Source organism: Eptatretus burgeri, chromosome 18, assembly GCF_056783735.1.
Source record: "Eptatretus burgeri isolate ZD-2024b chromosome 18, Ebu_testis_v1, whole genome shotgun sequence".
Lineage (NCBI taxonomy): Eukaryota > Metazoa > Chordata > Myxini > Myxiniformes > Myxinidae > Eptatretus > Eptatretus burgeri.
In genome coordinates, this window is record NC_140978.1 from 31870295 (window position 1) to 31885743 (window position 15449).

Genomic DNA, 15449 nt, shown 5'->3' on the forward strand with positions numbered 1-15449 from the left:
TGAGTTGAAATAAATCTTCCATTTTCAGCCCTGTGACCCAAAGTCCCCATCCCCTGGTACATAAACTGGGGGGTCACATCCAAAAATCGTTACATATTTCATGCGTCCCCCAATGTTGATTGCACATACAGTTTCATTAATAATATTTTAAAATGTGACCATAATTTCATTTTTGGGGTATTTTTTGGCCTTTTGATCGTGCCCCAGGGGGGGCACGTGCCCAGATTGGGCCAACATCATACTGCTCTTGCACATTCTTGCCATGTGGTGATCATAACTACCAAGTTTGGTGAACTTATGCCTAACTGTTTAAGAGGAGATAGTGTGACGGATGAACGGAAGGACAGACAGATGGAGTTAATTACAATATCCCCCTGTATAAAAACAAAACAAAACATGCGTGGGGATAATTACCAAACAATCCCAAACTCTAAATGACACCGAAATACTCAATGACTCGGACTACTGCTACGATTTACAAGTAATACAAATAATTTAAAACTACAAGGGCACTGGGTAGAGCGCATACCGCTGCCAGGCTGAGTTTACGTTTTGTATCCCACTGATAGGCCGGATCTAGATTCGAACCTGAACTAACATTTAATGAGCTTGTTCAAGTCACCTAACGAACTCCTCCACCAAATGTCGTCCAAATCCGTCCACCTTTGGTGGCGCAGGTAAAAATGGAAAAAGGATGCCGGTACGGCGTGCCAAAAGTATGTAAACAAGGTAGGGATGGTCACAAGAAATTATCGTGCGAAACCATCCCTTCCGTCTTTTTTTTATTAATGATGAAGTATCGGTGCCATCTCGACATTGGAAGAGTCCATGACCGAGGCTCATGGAAGAGCAAAAGTAGAATGAAAGGGAGCAAAATTTTAATGGTCCCAATGATTCCTATCTTATTGTGGGGTTATCAGGGGAAAGCCTTTAGGGCCCAAGTGTTTCCCAAACCTGTTTGTCAGGCCTGGTGTTTGAATGGAGCTGATATTAGCATGAATTTTTCATTTGTTCATGCTGCTGGGAACTACGAACCTTCTCTTTGTGAAGGAGAACATGTGGGGATCTTTAACATCCACCAACTAATAGCAGATGGGATCCCCAGATTAATGTCCAACCGAGGGACGGCACACATATTGATGTAACGCCCTGCCTGCAAAACACCAATCCTCACCCATGTACAAGAACTGTTTCTTTCTCGTGTTCTGTAGTGATGATGTTTAAAGTGAGGCCTACCAAACTACCCTCCCCCACCCCGAATAGTCACCAATCAAAAGTATAAAACCTCTACACTGGGATCATAATAACAATGAAAAACACAATCAAGCACTTGTCCATTTTAAAAATTCACTGGCACATTCAAGAGGTCAAACATCAAAGTAATGTCCAGATGGTTCATCACAAAGTCCATGACCAAACATAGAAATAGACTAGAGAGTTCATAGAACACCTTACCCCACACACTCTCTCTATCGAGTGCAGCCTGTGGCTGCTGGTTGCATCATTGGTTGGAACATGGCTCTGCCACTGATGCAGTGTCCCCCCTTACCAGTACACTGGTACTCATTTTGCCGACCTGGGAAGGATGACAGGCTGAGTCAACCTCCTGGTGTATTAATTCAGTGGCCCAACGGGGCTTGAACTCAGGACCTTTTGGATCCCAAGCCGCCACCCTAACCACTAAGCCAACACCAAGCTTTACCCCACACACTGCTCAAGTATAAAAGGTGATCATGTGAAACCTTAACATTACAGAATAAACCGAACTTCCAAATGGGGTAATAGCGAATGCAGTGAACTTCGTACTTAACGCGTGCACATGAGAGAATAGGAAACAACAACAACAACAACAACAACAACAACAACAACAAAACAATACCCTGGCAATTTGGAATCTGTGTCGTTGGCTATGACCCTTTTGCTTCTGGTTTTATTTTGTTTCCGGTTTTTGTCCTGGGGAATGATGCATGCCGGGAGATAAAGGCATCGTCGGAGACATGAAAGACCCAAATATCAGACATGGTCTATATTTCCTCCACTGATTTTAATAAAGATATCTCCGCATCATCAAAAAATAATTTTTAATCGTGATTTACGTAATTTGATCGCTGATCCCGAATCCAGGCCGAAGTAACCGGAAATTGCGTATACAGTTGTGAACAAGTTATAGGTAAAGTCAGAAGCGAATGTAAGAAGAATACTACGTTCGCTTCTGGTATTTATTTTTTTAGATTAGATCCTGTTCTCAGCGGTGTAGTTGTCGTTGTGAAGGTAATGTTGAGGTAATATTAATTTTTTTAGATGAGATCCTGTTCTAGGCAGTGTAGTTGTTGGTGTGAAGGTAATGTTGAGGTAATATTAATTTTTTTAGATGAGATCCTGTTCTCGGCGGTGTAGTTGTCGCTGTGACGGTAATGTTGAGGTAATATTTATTTTCTCAGAAGAGATCCTGTTCTAGGCGGTGTAGTTGTCGCTGTGACGGTAATGTTGAGGTAATATTTATTTTCTCAGATGAGATCCTGTTCTCGGCGGTGTAGTTGTCGCTGTGATGGTAATGTTGAGGTAATATTTATTTTCTCAAATGAGATCCTGTTCTAGGCGGTGTAGTTGTTGGTGTGAAGGAAATGTTGAGGTATAATGTTGAGGTAATATTAATTTTTTTAGATGAGATCCTGTTCTAGGCAGTGTAGTTGTTGTGAATGTAATGTTGAGGTAATATTTGTTTTTGCAGATGAGATCCTGTTCCAGGTGGTGTAGTTGTTGTGAAGGTAATGTTGAAGTATAATGTTGAGGTAATATTTTTTTTTTCGATGAGATTCTGTTCGAGGCGGTGTAGTTGGCGTTGTGATGGTAATGTTGAGGTTATATATATTTTTTTCAGATGAGCTCCTGTTCCAGGCGGTGTCGTTGTTGTTGTGAAGGTAATGTTGAGGTAATATTTATTTTTTTATATGAGATCCTGTTCTGGGCGGTGTAGTTGTCATTGTGAAGGTAATGTTGATGATTTTTTTTTTTCAGATGAGATCCTGTTTTCAGTGGTGTTGTCGTTATGAAGGTAATGTTGAGGTAATATTTATTTTTTTCAGATGAGATCCTGTTCCAGGCGGTGTAGTTGTTGTTGTGAAGGTAATGTTGAGGTATAATGTTGAGGTAATATTAATTTTTTTTTAGATGAGATCCTGTTCTAGGCGGTGTAGTTGTTGTTGTGAAGGTAATGTTGAGGTAAAGGTAAAGTCAGAAGCGAATGTAAGAAGAATTATACGTTCACGTCTCGGCTTTGCCTATTCCATATTATAATTTGAAGCAGTGTTCTCCACATTGTTGAGCAACTCAAAAAGTTTATTACAGCAGATAGTCTTTGTATTCCAGGTGACTTCAGGTGATTGAGAAACCCCAAAACGGAAAATGACGACACCACAGGAAAAGGCGCAATGCAAAACATCGTTCATCGAAACGAAATCGGATGTTCAAGTGCAACGTCATTTTCGAAAGGAATACCAAAGGACACCACCAAGTAGACTGTTGATGCATGACTGGCATATGAAGTCCATGCAGTCTGGAAGTGCCATAAAGCAGCCAGGGTCCGTGTGTGCAAGCACAAGTGCCGAAGATGGGGAATGGATGATCTGCCAATCCTTTTTGCGTAATCCTCAGAAATCCACACACGTGTGCCTGGAAATTGCAGATGCCACGATCAGCAGTGCACAAGGTGCTACACAAGCGCTTGAGGCTGCATGGACACAAGGTTCAACTTGTAAAGGCTCTCAAGCCCGACGATCATCCGCGATACCACGCAATTCGTCATGGACTTGATGAAATGGCTGGATGTGGACAACAGGTTCCTTAGACTCCTACAGTTCTGGGCAGATTCCATCCAGACTTGCTGTATAGGATCGGCATGACCCCAATTAACATATAAAGCTGTTTTTATCTTTGCCGGTGGTCTTTGGGGGTGAGGGTTGGACGCAAATTTTCTATGTAAATGTGTATCATGTAGCGCCACCTCCAGGTGAGGGAGGGTATTACAAGTCCCACCATTTACAGGACAGTATTCCTGTCCCCACATTTTCCAGTGCAGTGAGGTTTTTTGAATTATAAGCAGTTGGTATGTTTTTGCTTTATTCACCTTTTTTTGCCTCGACAGAGTCGTCACTTACCGATGCACCGCCCAAATAAAGTTATGTGTCAGAAGAACACGTTGCATGCTTGGCACACGATCACCCATCGGGCAGGGACTCTGCTCGTATAATTCAATTGAAATAAAATAAAGATTACGAAGGTCGTATGACAAAAAATTTATAATTCCGGAAGGTTACCGCCGTTGACACAGTAGCTATCACACCACCCTATCCAACATGTTACGTGATTTCTTCGTGCCTGTTGTTTGTGTCCTTTACGAAGTCCTGAGAACCAGTAAGTTTCCTGTTCAGAATGAGTTTCAATTTTGTTTGACTGCTGGGCAGTGAGACAGAGGAAAACAAGTATGTCATTCCTTTGTGCGCGTGTGCGATCGGGACGAATTCAGAACCAAAGTTCTAAATTCAGAACCTAAACGGCAGGTTCATGTTCAAGTTATTCCTTTATCATAAACTGAGGTTTGTAAATGAACAGACAGACAGACAGATAGAAGTGAAGCCATTGCTTGACCCCGCTTTTTGCTTCGCGTGCGCGGGGTAACAATGCAATAAGAGCAGTTGTTCAATCAGCATGTGGATAAAATTTTATGTGAAAAATAAACAAAAGACAATGAATGCAAATCTTGTTAATTAACTTTTATTTTGGTCAGTGGCTGAAACTGGTTGACTTCAACAAACAGGCTGAAAGTATCACGATCAATCACTTAATACAATGTTTGTTCACATGTACTTAAGAAAACTTCAAAAGCATTTTTAACTATTGAATTAATAATCATATCATATCCATTTAAAAAAAAAAAAACCTAATCTATGGGCACAGTATTTGGCCAGAGTTACTAGCACACAATCGCTAACCTTTCAAAAGATTCCGTGAGATTTTTTATATCTTCCGCAATCTAATTTGTGATGGGAGAGGCCAGACTGTGCCCCCAATATGCACACTGCGTGCTCTGTGGTGCAGCATTACCTGCCGGTACTGCTCCAGAATGGCAGTTTTGGTCGGATTCTAATCCTCATGAAAACAACCACATGGTCCACAGTAGAGGATGCTATGAATTGCTCTTACAACTCTCAGACTACCGTGCAAGTACTAACCATGCTCGACTCTGCTTATCCTTAGAAATTTGATTGAATCAGGGACGTTCGGGCTGACGAGGAGTGAAAAAGTGTCCAAAATCCATTAATATTTTGGTTCATCAATGACAAGTGTGTCTGCAGGACATCATCTTGGTTCCTTTTTGCCATGTTGGACAATTTTTGTTCATCTGCTGGAATCAAACCACTAAAACCAGTCTTCAAGACCAGATTCACCCAATCGAGGTCTTTCTCACTCATGACTAGTCCTATTAAATGCAATGAAGAGAGGTGATAGTTTTGGATTGAGCCGAAAGCAGGTTCTTCAAAAGACCATCGAGGAACCTTGCCTGGCAGCATGGTTCTGTCGCACAAGGGGGTGGGCAGGGCAGAAGAGGGGAGGGGTTGCTTTCATGGACTGGAGTCAACTTTGACCCTGGTATATTTGGGACAACAGAGAAGATTGGTTCTTCATGTTAAATAGTCATCGTTTATGATGGACCTGTCATGCAGGATCTCTCAAACGTAGAATGGACATGATTGAGAAGGCAAGCTCTCAGGGGCTTTAACTACTACACAAACAGCAAACATGTTGATATGGCATTGAGAATCTAAAAAGAGCTGCCACAACACAGTGCCAAGAACTTTACATGTGTGATCCAAATACATCGCGAACACCGCCCTGAACGTTTTGAGGATGACACGGAGAAAAACGGATTCATGCGACGCAGAAAATGGATTTCAAAGGAAATGATGAATGGAATTCTCAACTTACAACTTACCGGCCCAGCTGTTTATGGAAACATTCATCAGATCATTGAAGTCCTTACAAAATTCGTGAAAGGCAGTATCCTGGAAGGATGGGAACAACAAAAACATGTGACATGTGAGCATACAGGTGCACATTCATTACTCTTCCAGCATTATGGGGCTGCCATGACAGTTATAGATGAGAAAGGTAAGGTGGTCAAGTCTGTGCTGGACCTTAACAAGGGGCTGGCAGGATAGTTTAGAGTTACGTGTCTTTACAACTGAGCTATCCCACCTGGGTTTGAATCTCGACCCAACTATTAACTGTCACTGGTGTCTCGCATGCAGGATGAGGCATCAGTGTGTGCGACATCCATCGTTAAAAGGTTCAGACAGAAGATGCACAGAAACAGAATTCGTCATTGCTGGTGGTTAAAGGTCCCGTGGTACCTTTCGCAAAGAGCATACGAGTTCTCGTCAACACTCTGAACATCATCACCCCAATTGAAAGCCTTTATCCCTGAGCAGGGGTCAGCTTTTTGCGGGCTCCAATCATGGTACCCTTTCTTGTGGCAATGGTTTTAGAGCCGCATGCTCTTCCTGATGCCAACCCTTTAGTCGCCTTCGACCCTGCAGGGATAATTACCAGTATACTGGTGCTCATTTTGCCGACCTACGGAAGGATGACAGACTGAGTCAACCTCCTTGATGCTAACTCAGCGGCCAGCGGGGCTCGAACTCAGGACCCCAAGGATCCCAAGCCACTGCCCTAGCCACTGAGCCACACCAGGCTCATTCATCAACACTCTGAACAAATTACAAAATCCCTGCCAAAATCGACTTCAGTCTAAAATCCTGCATCGTATCAGAGTGGCAACCAGTCCAAGATTGCTTCTTACCTGGAAAAAAATCCCAAATAGTTGTGATATTCCCAGGAGCTCTGTAAACAGTATGGTTACAAATTGCAAACAATTATTAATTTAGATGGGGTAGATGTTTGAACACCCTCGTGTTGCGAGATAAGCCATGAAAAAGGCTGGGGTTGGCTTAATGGTTAAGGTGGTTGGCTTAAGATCTTAGGGTCGAGTTTGAACCCCTGTTGTTTCGTTAAATAAACACCAGGTGGGTTGACAGCCTATGGGCTTTGATGGATGGGGGACTGGTGGCACGTGTCCACCCCTCCCCCAACTTTTTTGCTTGAATCTTATTAGTAAATGTCATTTTCTGCCTTTCTGTCTGTGTGCAACACCAATCACATCAAAAATACTGGGGCTAATTGCCACCAAAGTTGGCACATGGACCAAGTTCGACCTCATGGTGAACATGCTCTACTTGGTTTTTATCTGTAGTCATGGGGGTTCGGGGAGAAGGTCGACAAAAAATTATCTTTGGAAATGTGTATCGTGTCGTGCCACCTGGAGGTGGGGGCAGGAAGTTATACATGTCAGCTGTAGAGATAACTTGCATTTTTGCACTGTCCATGTCCTTAGAGAGTGGAAATCCCCAAAGCCAACCTCCACTAATCAGGGGAGGTAGGGGAAGGGGGGTTGGAGGAGGCAGGGGGAGGGTGGAATTAGGGATGGGAAGAGATGAGAGAAGAAGGGACTCGGATTTGCCCGGCAATTCCCAAGTGACGGAGTTTTCGAGGTTAGAAGCAATCTTGGACTGGTCGGGCATTCCTGCTAGTAGAACAGAAGATGCGTTGCTCTTTACTGAACCCACACAGGCCCAGATACGGGATATTCCCCAAATGCATCAACTCATTATGAATAAATCAATATTAGCTTTCCCCAAATGAGTTGTGATCTCCACAATCAAAACTGCCCTGTTGGGAACTGCTTAGTAACAGAGACCAGTATCGGCTTGTGCATGCGCTGCATGGTGTGCATGCGCGGAAAATGTATCTCTTGTGCGTGAGTACCGATACACACAAGGAAGTTAGACGCAGGTTGAGGCCATTCGGCTCATCACGCCTGCACCACATCAACACCGCACCTATTTACCAAAACCACATCAAAACAAGGAAAATGCAAAATGTTTGTTGTTTTTTACATTCCACTGCAGTACAGATGGACATTTCTCCTGCAGTGCTGTGTTGCTTCAAGTTATCTTCGAAAAAAGCCTCTGTTGCTTGCCCCGAGCAGAATTTTCAGTTAAGAAAAGTTTGTTTAGTTATTGATTCATCGGAGATGAACATGTGTAATTATAGTACCAAGGGTGCTCAAAAGGCGGACCGCGGTCCACATCCATTATCATCATCAGTACGGACCACAAGCTAATCCCAATCCCCCGTTAAAATGCATCTGGTGTTTATCCATTCAAACCAACTTGATAAATGATAAACATCAGAAGGGATTAATGCAGGAGGTGATTAACGTTTAGATTTGTATCTATTCAACAAGGAAATCTGACGCAGGATGGGCCATTCGGCCAATCATGCCTGCGTCATACCAACACCAGGACGCCAGCAAGCAGTGATTGCTATTGCTTGTCAAGTGGCTTGCTTTATTCAAAACATTCAAACAAGGACTCCAACAGAACTGAGTGCTTGGCACTGCTCAACAACATGGGGGTCTCCACGAAAACAATGCTATCGTGGTACTCGAGCAAATGCTCTCCAGTCTGTCGTTTTCACTTTTATTCAACCCCCTCGTCACAACTTCCCGAAACAAATTTATTGTGTTAGCAGTGGCTACAGAGTACAAGGAAGAAGGAAAGAAAGATAAATCAATGGGCAGTCAGATTGAGGAGCCACCTGCCAAGCTTATATATGGACCATACGATGTTTGTAGATATTTAAGAGTTAGGATAGACAATAAAAGTAAGAATTCACGTTGACATCTGGCTTTTGAGTGCAATAATAAACTTTGGCACAAAGAAAAATCTCAAAATTAAATCAACTTTGGCACAAAGAAAAAGCTGAAAAATTAAAAAGTGCCCCATTTTATTAGTTAAATCATTATTCTCAAGAAACATGGCAAAAACGGTTGGATTAAATACTCAGAATGCACCATATCAAAGAGCATCTCGGTCCTAGGATCAACAATTTGCAGGGGGTGGACTTGCCCAGTCATCACTATTGGCTTCCCAATTTGCGCATGCAATGTCCCCCGACACTTAAGTAGCGATCGACACCCCCTGAGACTCAGCCCGTCGTTCTTCCGAAGTTGGCAAAATGAGTACCAGCTTATTGGAAATGGGGGCAACTGTATCAGCGGCACAGCCGTGCTCCCAGCAATGATGCAACCAGCAGCCACTGGCTGCGTATGAAATGATAAAGCCATTAAAGCTTTGACATCCACAAGCAAAAGGGGACAACCGACTTACACATCTTGAAAAAATGACGTGCGACACAATGGGGTGGTGTCCTTCTGTCGGGATTGCACCAAGCAGCAGTTGTTTTATCGAGGAGAGCACACTCCAAAAAAGTCAGATCCGATTCCGTGAGGAATTACAATTCAGTTTTAGCTCATGGAGGAGAGCACACTCCAAAATGAGTTATCCCTCCGCATGTTAACACGTTTTGGACTTTTCTACAGCCGCAAGGCTCACATCATTGTTGACCACCGCAACTCAAACACAATGGTACAAGTGCACAAGTCCACTGACCCCATGCCCACCAGTCTGCAACACTTCCCATAAAGACTATTACATTCTACCTCGAAGATACACAACCCATTTCACCGGTATTCACCAAGTGATCTCACCTGCTGTCGGACTTCCTGCAACAGCTGCAGAGCGTAAAACATCTTCTCCTCAAGCAAAGAGAGTCGCACCCGTTCTGCCTCCAACTCCTGTAACTCATCCATGAGCTTGCTGGCCTCGGACTTTGTCTGGGATAGTTCCCATTTCAGGTTCTCAATGTTTGTTCGAGCCTGTGCCAATTCAGCTTGGAGGACTTCCAAGTCGCAATTGTCTTGGCTTTGGTCCTCCTTTCCCCAGCTCGTTTGGCACTTGGAATTCCAATCATGAGGGCGATAACTCAGGTCCTTATCGAGATCCTCAAGTGTCCGTGTGTTGCAGCTTTTGTACTTGGATATGGAAGTCAACTCATCATTACTGTCCTCCTTATTGTACACTCGTTGGTCTATCTCTGGTATGGTCTTATGGTGAGAATCAAGATTCAAAAGCATCATTTGATGTTGGTCTGCTGCTGAATTTGAGCTTCGTGCTTCAAGAAAAGTCAAACTTTGGGACAGTTCGACAAGTATCGTCTCCTCCAGATCATCGTCGTCCACAAGTGACGCTTCATTGTGCAAGCCACCAGATAATCTCACATCGTCCCATCTTGACTCTTCCACTTTATCTGGATGGGAATCGTTTGAAGAATTCATGATTGTGTGTTCGATAACGTGACATCCTTCGACTTTTCGTTCTCCCCCCACGCCAATGTTGCATTGGTCAACAACAGTTTCATTGTTTCTTATATTGTCTGAAAGCACAATTTTGTTTCAAAGTCCATGATACACACACTTTAAAATTATATAATGTACAATGACCAATAAATAAATCATCACAGCATTATGTTGTATGCCTTTTCCAACGAATCTCAATTTTCCAACGAATCTAACTGCAAAGCTCCATCCCTGGTATCCAGGGACCATGTAATTTCTTATATCACAGATGTACAAAGAGTTAGGCGAGAAGGGCTTAAAATGAGAAGAGAAAGGATGATGGAAAATAAAAAAATAAAAAAGGAAGGTAGGGAAGTAGGGGGAGGGAGTGGAAATAGAAAGGGGAAATGAAGTTGAAGGAGAATGGAATTAGGGGCTGAGATGGGATTTAAAATCATTTCGAAAAGGGGAATATGTGTGGAACATATGGGAGTATTAGGTGTAGTCAGGACAAAAGTTCCGCTAGATTTGCGCATTTTACATATTCCGTATATGAAAACAAGACCCAATCACATCTCTGAACCGTAATTGGAGGGAATAACCAATCAGCTCTCACCTAATCAATTACCTTATGGGGTTAGGATTATAAATAAATTGACTTCTCCCATGCTCTTCCATCTAAAGAAAGCTGAATAAAACAACCATGAAAAGCTACAAAAGGTAAGACATTACATGTGGTACATCCTTGGGAGCCGCGATTGGTGCGCGTTTCTGTCGACACTGTCGCCGATGACTTGCCAATAAGTGATGAAACCGGTCCGACAACTAAGGGGTGTGCGCATTTGGATTCTCATGCACGTACTACTTGTGAATCCTTTGCAGCTGTAGAGGAACTCGGACATAGAATTTGAAACAGCAAAGGGCTTACCTTGTGCAGCTTTTCATGGTTGCTTTATGCAGCTTTCTTTGCTAGAACTGCATGGGAGGAGTGCACAGTACAAATTATATACATTATATCGTATCTCCTGGCTGTAATGGTGAGCATCAGCCATGGGTCATAACCAAAGACTTTAAATAAAACATAAATGATGAATGTGGTCATTATTGGTTAGATGTTTACTTGGTATGCCATCCTGATGAGGGGAAATTAGGCTGAAATCCAGATAGGTGGCTCCGTTTGATATTTAACCAATGTTGACCATAAGTCTTTGTCTTTGACAGAGTCACCGGGCTAAGGCCTCCATATTGGAGGTCATCCTTTGGTGCTGGAAATGGAGAGAACTGAGGAGTGCTCATCATGCTCCACATATTTTTGATTTATGTATTTATGTATCACCAAGTTCTTCACAAAATGTGCAAAACGACTAATTACATCCCACCTGAATGCATCCTTCAACTCCTGAAGGTTTCCTTTCGGAATCTCACATTTCGCTTGAACAAACACTCCCACCCATGTAACAACATTAGAACCTGAGCTTTCCATATACTTAATGAGGCTCAAAGCAAGCTGTGTCAATTGCAGACTGTTTGGCCACCTGTACTCCTTCTGAGGTCACAAAAACAAATGCCACAAAAATGAATAATATATGAACCACACCTGTGCTGTTTTTATCTCTTAGTAATAATGGAAAGTGGGATGAACAAAAAACTCCAGTAGAGTTTTGTTTCCCCAATTAGAACGGGTCACCACCTTCAAATCGACTTCAAAACATTGGACCCCCACTCAGCGGAATTGTTCGAGCATCCGCTCTGAGCCTGAGGTTGTTGGTTCCATTTCAAACCTGTAAGAGTCATAACCGAAGACTTTTAAAAAGGTTTGTGCAGCTTCCTCTCTTGATGTTCAGTATTTATACAAAGAGCATGGACAAACCCTGTAGTGAGTTGGCAACCCATGAGGGGAGGGGGGAGATTTCTCCTTCATTGCCCCGTTGACTGTCATGGAGAAGAGATCACGACACCCAGAGTGCTCCAGTAAATTGCTTCCCTAAAGGTCAAATGTGATGCCAGCAGTTGTGTTTGTCTCATGTTAAAGGTAAGGTCCTGTGTTTGACCTTGGTCCCTGGAGAAAATAAATAGAAGCAATTAAATTCTTCCTGGTGATGAATGCCCCAAATAACCTGGGGTTGGCTTCACGGTTAAGGTGGCTCGCTTAAAATCTGAGGGTCTTGAGTTTGAGCCTTTGTTGTGTCGTTAAATATCACCAGGTGGGTTGATCCAGCCCGTCATCCTTCCCAGGTCGGCAAAATGAGTACCAGATTAGTGGAAATGGGGGGCACTGCATCAGCGGCACAGCCGCGCTCCCAGCAATGATGCAACCGGCAGCCAAAGGCTCTACAGAAAATGAAGACAAACACCTCGAATCCTGATGATCACATCTGTTAATTTCTTGATTGGAATATCTTATATACAAGTACTTACATATTTTAACCTAAATCCCCCCTCACACACCCCCATCCCACACTTCCTCCACTCGAATACATTTGCTTTTGATGTGCGAATCAGATCCACAACGACCCAGAGTTGTATGGTGAGACTCCCTGGGTGGGTCGGATTACAAACCTTGAAGTTCCTCCACACGCTCACGTAGTTCATCACCTTCCGCTGAAGAATCACTCCCCTCAGAGCCTAGGCTGTGATTCGAGGAGAGAAAAAAAAATTACAAACACTTTTACTTCCACTTGTCAAGGAAGCCGCAGAACACAAGAGAAAATGGAATATCATTTAGCATTACTGTTTTAGCCAAAAAGCTCCTCAAGGTGGTCTCATGAAGCAAATTGGAGGTTCTTGACTTAGAATGACAAATTGAATATAAAGGTGTTCCTTTTGGGACATTTGGCCATAGAGCCCAAAGGTGTTCCTTTTGGGACATTTTTGTTATTTGGCCGTTGTGGGCTCGCAGGACAGCGGACAGGTACGCACACTGCCCCCACCCACCCCAAGATGTCTCGCTTGAATTTGAATCCAGATCCAGCTATAAACCGTCATCCCGGTGTTTCATGTCAGGGAGATTCATCAATGTGTGGATCCTTCCCTCGGAATGGATGTTAAGCTGGGTGTCCCATTTGCCGGTATTACTTGGTGGTTTAAAGATCCCACGGTGTTCTCCAGGAAGAGTAGACGAGCTACTGTCGGTGCAATGAACAAATTTAAAATTCCTGCCCGAACCTTAGTCGAACGTCAAGCCTGACCAACCGGTTCGTGAAAGAGTCGGGCCAAGCTTCCACCGGCTTGCACCACAAAAAATTGGGAATAATTGTGGCTGTTAAGAAGAAAAAGAAGCACAAGAAGAGTTCCTTAGTCGGATCACTGGCAACTAGCCTGAAAAAAATCTCCACCCAAGTTCTTACCCAAGACCCTGCAGTTTTCTCTCGAGATGAGTCACCCGTTCCTGTAGCTGGACCGATCGCAGAGCCAGATCTTCCAGTCTGCGCACCTAGTCACAGCAGGACCATCACTGGACGCACTGATCACTGCATCGCATCCCTAAGGAAAGTGGGTTATTTATCCCAGGACTGGAGAAACCATGAAGTCCGGGGTAAACCCAACTCTCTGCATTTGCTACAAGGTAGTTGAAGAATCAACCTTGATCATATAGTGAGGAAATGGCCTCATGGACCATTCCACCAATATGCCCATTACCTCCACAGCTGCCTGCAGCAACGTTCGTCTTGCTGCAACAGCACGGTGCGCTGCGTCTCCACGCCTCTGTAGCATCCGACATAGTCCTGTCTGTAAGGTCTTGACCTCGCTGCCCACCTGCCCATTAGGTATGATGCAGATACCTGCAATCATTAGCAATGAAAATTTTCTCACCCTGAACTAGTGGACGGCTGTGGGACATGCAGACAGCAAAAAGGAGACGGAGCGGGAATTTGGTCGAATATGTAAACGTGGACCAAAACACACCTTGGCGATGAAGAACCACAAGAAGAGCCAGGTGCCGTGCTTCGCTCGTCAGCAGCGCAGAGCGCATGTCTCGCGCAAGGTCCTGCAGAGCAGAGTTCTCCTCCACCAAAGGTCCAACCGATGGGCCACGATCACATCCATGATGCTTTAGGATCGGTTTCCCAGGTCTCGGGAAGGACGGTGGGCAAGAGTGACGGTCACTGAGGTCGAAAGAGACAGCTTTGCGTCTTTTTCTTGGAGCGAGCGTTGAGCGATGCGTCGGTCGTTCGGAATACTCATCCTGTCCGTCTCGAATAAGCGATGGTCTCGGTGCAGTGAGGCAGGGTTGTCCTGGAACTGCGAGATGAAGTTTCAAACGCTTGTAAAAGATCTTGAACGGAAGCTCGCTCCGAAGGTCTCTGAGGATAGCCGGTATGCTGCTCCCAGGAGCTCCCGTCAAGTCGTACTCCCTCACCAAGCCCAGCAACACGCAAAGCGACCGAAAGTCCTCCACCGTCACGGTGCCGCATCCCTCAACATCCAGCTGCTGAAACACCTCATGAAGGTACTGCTCCAAGCCGGTAGGTCTCAAAGGGTGCTCACCGCGGGTCATCAAAAAGCGGTGCTGCAGCGTACCAAGCAAGAAGGATGGAGCGCACCGTGCCCGCAATCTGTCCTGGGGTTCGACCTCAGAGCCAGAATTATGGAGGAACATCGAGAAGAATCAAGAGATCCCTGGACTTTGTATTTAAACTTTTTAAGCAGAGCCACGGGAGCCAGAGAGCATGGGGATTTGAACCTGGGGGCACGGAGGGCGTTGCGTGGACCGGTTAAACAATTAATTATCAAGGCAAGAAGAGAAAGTCACGAAAGAGTAGTGTTTAAACCAATACCTGCAGAAACCTCGAAGAAGGGATACACCTTGATGTGAGGTCATTGTGCAAAGTCCCCGCCCCCATTAAAATTAGCATAACCATGCTTGCATGATTTATCGCATGTATGTATATATGTATGTATATATCTTGTGTGTTTTCTTTTATCAATTTTCGAGTAAGGGATCACTTTTTCTTTTCTCCCCTCGAGATCCTTTTTCTCATCACCTCCACCACCGAATGTGGAAGGAGGTTGTGTTTTCTCCCTCCCATCTGTCTGTAAGCACGATATCTCAAAAAGTTGTGGATGGATTCTGTCAAAACTTGGTGGACAGGTTGGGTGTGTGACCAGGACGAATTGATTCGATTTGGGTGAAGATCAGGATCCAGATCCAACG

General features: G+C 44.1%; 1 protein-coding gene across 2 annotated transcripts; it reads right to left on the bottom strand.

Moving 5' to 3' along the window:
• Nucleotides 1-4764: 4764 nt before the first annotated feature.
• On the bottom strand, nt 4765-15166 carry LOC147008829 (uncharacterized). 2 transcript variants are annotated; one of them, XM_085863807.1, is made up of 7 exons: nt 14201-15166; nt 13934-14076; nt 13642-13727; nt 12854-12924; nt 9668-10266; nt 5993-6062; nt 4765-5574 (listed from the first exon to the last, which is right to left on the bottom strand). In XM_085863807.1, exons 1-7 carry the CDS (start codon nt 14892-14894, stop codon nt 5483-5485), a joined length of 1755 nt encoding a protein of 584 aa, XP_085719933.1. In that variant the 5' UTR covers nt 14895-15166; the 3' UTR covers nt 4765-5482. The 2 variants fall into 2 exon arrangements, with proteins under 2 accessions (XP_085719933.1, XP_085719932.1); XM_085863806.1 differs by having other exon boundaries at nt 9668-10392.
• Nucleotides 15167-15449: the final 283 nt, after the last annotated feature.

Excerpts from the sequence above, each read along its gene's own strand:
- LOC147008829 (XM_085863806.1), bottom strand. The coding sequence starts at position 14,894 with ATGTTCCTCCATAATTCTGGCTCTGAGGTCGAACCCCAGGACAGATTG. Across the intron at positions 14,077-14,200 it reads TGTGGTTCTTCATCGCCAAG|GTATCTGCATCATACCTAAT; the intron begins GTGTGTTTTGGT and ends TAATGATTGCAG. Across the intron at positions 13,728-13,933 it reads TGCTGCAGGCAGCTGTGGAG|GTGCGCAGACTGGAAGATCT; the intron begins GTAATGGGCATA and ends TGCTGTGACTAG.